The 6,000-nt window shown below is 55.7% G+C and overlaps 2 protein-coding genes across 2 annotated transcripts; one reads left to right on the top strand and one right to left on the bottom strand.

Moving 5' to 3' along the window:
- Positions 1-1,293: 1,293 nt before the first annotated feature.
- E0L32_001378 (uncharacterized protein) lies at positions 1,294-2,708 on the top strand (the record flags this gene model as incomplete). The annotated part of the gene is made up of 4 exons (XM_031135450.1): positions 1,294-1,300; positions 1,394-1,437; positions 1,559-1,705; positions 1,812-2,708. 4 exons carry the CDS (start codon positions 1,294-1,296, stop codon positions 2,706-2,708), a joined length of 1,095 nt encoding a protein of 364 aa, XP_030991892.1.
- Positions 2,709-3,836: 1,128 nt separating this feature from the next.
- E0L32_001379 (uncharacterized protein) lies at positions 3,837-5,737 on the bottom strand (the record flags this gene model as incomplete). Its single annotated transcript, XM_031135451.1, has 3 exons — positions 3,837-4,255; positions 4,336-5,336; positions 5,403-5,737. The coding sequence occupies 3 exons, from the start codon at positions 5,735-5,737 to the stop codon at positions 3,837-3,839; spliced, it is 1,755 nt and encodes a 584-aa protein (XP_030991893.1).
- Positions 5,738-6,000: the final 263 nt, after the last annotated feature.

Raw genomic sequence — 6,000 nt, forward strand, 5'->3', positions numbered from 1 at the left:
GATGAGCGTGGATCCCGATCCAATTTGACGACACAAGGGGTCGAGGCCGGGCAACAAGAGCACACAGCATCGGTTGGTGGTTGGTGCTGGGCCAGTCGGAGCGTGCACCAGAGGCGAAATGATGGGACGAGATGACAGATGGCGTGTCCTGGGCCGCTCTGGAACCAATTGGCATCTGACAGGGAGCACGATGTGGAATCGGCTGGTGGGACGGGGTGAACGAGAGAGAGACTGCAGACTCGATGCAACCCGCCCCCTGGAGAGCATTGAAATACCCCAAGTAATCAACATGCGCCCGCATGCAAGAGCAGCTCGTGTTCTCTACCGAGATGTCAGTTCATCAATCAAATCTCCAGCCACCCCGAGGCTTCCTGGGTGGAACAATAGCACACAGCCAGCACAAAGGTGAGAGAGAAACCCGGAACCTGCGCCCCCTAAGGAACGGACGTCCTCTTGCATTGGTTGCAGGGGTGCGCATTGTAAAAAAAAGGTGATCTCCTTTGAATAACATGTGGGCTCCCCGCTGACCTTGTCAAGAACCGGGGAAAGCAAACAGGGCAGATCTGATCACCAGCTAGGAGTCTAGCTTCTGTGCTCTAGGTACCTACTTGTAGACAAGCCAGACATAGCAACCATATGGATATATGTTCTGATGATTGACGGGTGATACTGGGGGGCCACCGCACAAACTTGGACAAAACCGGGACTTTATGTTGGAAATATGCACTTACAGGTAGAAGCAGAAGCTCGTGTTAGGGGGCACCTCCCTTGAGTGGCACCAGTGGAACCCCCCGAAGCCCGCCCCTTGTCCCCGTAGCGCTTCCCCTGTCTTAAGGTTGACTTCAGATCCCCCACCATCCACCATTGGGAAAAAGGCGCCAAGCTATGTACCAGGTTCGACCGTAATGGGTAATTACGAGGCTTTTGGGGGGAGGGGAAAAAAGGGCCTTTAAACTTCGCAACCTGTCCTCAGCTTCAGTCGCGCCCCCTTTGAAGAGTTTCTCTCTCTTCCTCCACATTCACACTTACCAAATCCCATTCTCGGCCTTTTGATCACTTTTGCGTCGCCTAAGGGACGATAATAATATACCACATTGCCTCTACTCTTTTAATTGTACACTGCTTCTCACTCTCTTTGAGGCGGTCTACTCTTCCCTTCTCGACACTCGTTCAAAATAGACAAGACGCCTTTTTTCTAGCTGCAGGTCTCCCTGCGCCCATTCACCACGCGCGCGAGCACACACACACACACACACACACACACACACCCCTACCTTTAACCGACTTGTCAAGATGAAGGGTATGATTATCTGCCAAGCCTGTGTGCATTTACAGGTTTCGCTGCTCTGCATACATCTAGTACAACATTAGCTGACATGCTCGTTCCCTCCAGCCCTCATTCTCGTCGGAGGCTTTGGCACCCGCCTGCGTCCTCTTGTATGCAACAATTTCCCCTCCCTGAACGAGCTGCGTGATCAGACGCGTTTCTAGCGCAATCGGCAGGCATTTTTCCAAAGGCACGACATATCATCCAGCTAACGAATTATGTCACCTCCAGACCTTGACTCTGCCCAAGCCCCTGGTCGAGTTCGGCAACAAGCGCATGATCCTGCACCAGATTGAGGCCCTGGCCGCCGCTGGTGTGACCGATGTCGTACTTGCTGTCAACTACCGGCCTGAGATTATGGAGAAGTACCTTGCAGAGGTCAGTCAACCTTCGCATCATTGCACACACCCACCCACGGCCGCGCGGGGAACCCTTGGGCTGGTTTCATCGAGTTGTCAAGACTGACTGGTAGGAAAATGTATAGTACGAGGAGCGATTCGGCATCAACATTACCTTCTCCATCGAGTCGGAACCCCTGGGCACCGCCGGCCCCCTGAAGCTGGCCGAGCAGACCCTGCTCAAGGACGACACCCCCTTCTTCGTCCTCAACTCGGATGTCACCTGCGAGTACCCCTTCAAGGAGCTCGCCGATTTCCACAAGGCCCATGGCGATGAGGGTACCATTGTCGTCACCAAGGTCGAGGAGCCCTCCAAGTACGGTGTCATCGTCCACAAGCCCAACCATCCCTCCCGAATCGACCGCTTCGTCGAGAAGCCTGTCGAGTTCGTCGGCAACCGTATCAATGCCGGCATCTACATCCTCAATACCTCCGTGCTGAAGCGCATCGACCTCCGCCCCACCTCGATCGAGCAGGAAACCTTCCCCGCCATGGTCCGAGACGGCCAGCTGCACTCGTTTGACCTCGAGGGCTTCTGGATGGACGTTGGTCAGCCCAAGGACTTCCTGACTGGCACATGCCTGTACCTCTCTTCCCTGACCAAGAAGGGCAACAAGTCCCTCGCCTCTCCCTCCGAGCCCTACGTCTATGGCGGCAATGTGCTCATTGATCCCTCCGCCAAGATCGGCAAGAACTGCAGAATAGGACCCAATGTCACCATCGGCCCCGACGTCGTTATCGGTGACGGTGTCCGCCTACAGCGATGCGTCATCCTCTCTGGCTCCAAGGTCAAGGACCACGCCTGGGTCAAGAGCACTATCGTCGGCTGGAACAGCACTGTCGGCAAATGGGCACGCCTCGAGAACGTGACCGTTCTCGGTGACGACGTCACCATTGGCGACGAGATCTACGTCAACGGTGGCAGCATTCTCCCCCACAAGAGCATCAAGGCCAACGTTGATGTTCCCGCCATTATCATGTAAACCAAGGTCAAAGAAATAACGACCTGTGGTATAGATCCCTTCTCTTGTTGCACGCTTTCCGCAACTATCACATGCAACCTTTTCTACACTCTTCTAATACCCCTCGCCAATACACACAACTCCTCCCTTCTTGTCTGGTGTCGTTGCGCGTCGTTTGGCGTATTCGATCTCGGCAAAGCTCACGCAGCGCATCTGCAGATGGGCTTCAAGGGCACTCTTTTCACCTTTTTTTCCTTTTCTGTCTGATTCGCCCTGACGCTTTTTCGAAAACTGATCTACGACATCCATTGTGTACTACTGGTTTCGCCACGAGTCCTGCCGACCCCCGATCGAGAAACGTGCCTTTCTGTCTGGTGTAGGGAAATAAAAGGGGCAAGGGGTCTCCGGACACGTTGAAACAAACATACGAAAAAATGGCAGGGCACGATTTGCATGAAGTCCTATGGAAAGGACCTCGGGTGTGGGGGGGATAAGATAAAAACAAATCCGGCATTTTCTGTTTTTGGTGGAGCATGCATGCATTGGTCGTCTCTGTCTTGGTGTGTCTTCGGACGTTCTGCTCTGCCGCCAGAGAGGAACGAGAGTTTATTGTGCTCTGTCGAGACGAGAGGCAGGCAGGCAGGCATGAGCATGAGCATGAAGGGGAGGAAAACACATTCTCCTTTGCTTGCAGGATGAAGATGTACATTACCGTTTACTTTTACTGCGTAGCATGCATGTATGATGCCGGCTGTGTCCAAAGAAACATCAAAAGCCAGGGCAGCAATCATTGCGTGCGCAAATTGTCTTGCAGGAATTCAATAAAAACCAAAAAAGTTCTCCAAACAAACTGATCCCGGAGACTCTGCGCACGAGGTGTCATGGCGGGCGGGTATTAATTCTTGTTTGTAAGGTATGGTATGCATAGGGGGTATTGATGTAACATGAGCATGAAAAACAGCAGCATGACGGCTTGTGTGTGCTCTGCTTCCTGCTTTTGCCCCAGTCTCTCTCATCCAACCACAAACACACACACACACACACAGTATCTCCATCCTAACCATCGATGTACAAATACACTCTACTCTGTTCGACTCGAAACTCTTCTGATCACCACCACATTATTACTACTAAACCCCTTTTCTTTCTTCACTCCCCGTCGTCCTTGACCCATCCCCTGCTCATGTCGACCGCCTGCTCCCACTTGCGCACCATGCGCGCAAACTTCTTGCGGTCGGCGCTGGGCCGGAAGACGGTGCGGCCCACGCGGTTGACCTCCTTGAGCTCGTCGAGCTCGTTCCAGACGCCCGTCGCGAGGCCCGCGGCGATGGCGGCGCCGAGGGCCGTCGTCTCGCGCATGGCGGGCCGGTCGACGGGGATGCCCGTCACGTCGGCCTGCGTCTGCATCGTCAGGTCCGAGTTAGAGAGCCCCCCGTCGACGGCGAGCGACTCGAGCTTGTGCTGCGAGTCCGACTCCATGGCGTCGAGGATGGCCTTTGTCTGGTAGCACGTCGCCTCGAGCGTGGCGCGCGCGATGTGGCCCTTTTGCGTGTGCTGGGTGATGCCGACTTTTTTTGCGGCGTTAGTCTCCTTGTTTGCCTGCTTGGAAGATGTCTGGAAGATAGTTCCGAGGGGAGAGTATACGTACAGAGTGTTCCCTTGGCATCGTCGATCCAGTACGGGGCAAAGAGGCCGCTAAATGCCGTGACAAAGACCACGCCGCCGTTGTCCTTGACGCTCTCGGCCAGCTCGGTGATCTTGGACGACGAGTCGACGAAGCCGAGGTTGTTCATGAGGAACTTGACGCCCGAGCCGGCCACCGCTATACTGCCCTCCAGGGCATAGACGGGCTTGCGGCCCTTGCCAAAGTCGTAGGCCACCGTCGCCAGGAGGCCCGCCTTGGAAATGACGGGCTCAGTGCCGACATTGTACAGCAGGAAACAGCCCGTGCCGTAGGTGTTCTTGGCTTGGCCGGGGCTGAAGCCGCACTGTCCTACCAGTGCGCTCGACTGGTCGCCCAAGCATCCCGCAATCCGGGTACCTTTCAGAGAACCACTGGCAATCCGACCAAAGACTTCTGCGTCTGACGAAGGCACGATCTTGGGAAGCGTGATTTTGCTGCGATCGATGTCGAAGAACTTGAGTAATGAATCGTCGTACTTGAGCGTGCGCAGGTTCATAAACATGGTCCGGCTGGCGTTGGTGCTGTCCGTCACGTGGATCTGCTTCTCAGCCTTTATGCCACCATTGAGCCTGAAGATGAGCCATGAGTCCACAGTGCCAAAAGCCAGCCTTCCTTCATCGTACGCCTGTTTGACAGGCTCCACGTTGTCTAGCAGCCATCGCAGCTTGACACTGCTGGGGTAAGTAGACAGAGGCAGGCCACAAAGGTTGAGCAGCTCGTTGGCGCCATCGCGGCCTTTGAGCTCGCGCACGAGGTCCTTTGTCCGCGTGTCTGGCCAGACTACGGCATTGTAGAGCGGCTCGCCGGTCTCACGGTCCCAGACGACGGTGGTCTCTCGTTGGTTCGTGATGCCGACAGAGCGGATGTCTTTGGCAGAGTAGCCCTTCTCTGCGAACTCATCCATAGCCTTCTCGATACATTCCTCTACAGAAGAAAGCAGCTCGAGAGGGTCGTGCTCGTGCCATCTACGGCTGTTGTTAGCAAAGCCGATTGGAATCGGGTGTGCGCGCCCGATAGCAAGGGGGACTTACCCTGACTCTGGATACAGGTTCTCAAACTCGATTTGATGGCCAGCAACGGGTTCGCCTTCGCCGTTGAAAATGATGAAGCGAGACGAGGTGGTTCCCTGATCTATGCTGCCAACGAACCAATGCCTGCGCTCCTGTTCCTCGGTAGTAGCGAGGCCGTTCGGTAGGTGCTCACCCTGGTGAGGGGTTGACACAGGCCCGTCAGGTTTGCTTTCGGCAGCATGTGCGCCCACGCCATTCACGCCGTTCTTAGTCGCGGGGAGGGTGCCGTCGTCGACGCGAGGCCTCTTAGCCTCGCGCCCTTCTGACGTTGTCTCCGCCATAGTCTCGGCTCTCATGGCCAAAGCTGGTTCTGAAGGGCGGAGAGAGGAGGAGGAGGAGGAGGAGGAGGAGGAGAAAGTGCGCGACCAGACGGAAGCGAGGCGGGAATGGTAATATATAATACAAGGGCCGGCCGAGTGATAGGTACCGTGGACGCGGGGTACACTGTGAGACGGCAGGCCCTGGCCCTAGCACGGATGGCTGGTAGGAGGTGCGAGGGGAGGAGGGTGCAGACGCGGGGATGCAGCAAATGCTGCAGCTGCGGCGGATGGCAAGGATG

The sequence above is a fragment of the Thyridium curvatum genome, assembly GCF_004353045.1.
Source record: "Thyridium curvatum strain D216 chromosome Unknown NODE_5_length_802575_cov_81.998223, whole genome shotgun sequence".
NCBI lineage: Eukaryota > Fungi > Ascomycota > Sordariomycetes > Thyridiales > Thyridiaceae > Thyridium > Thyridium curvatum.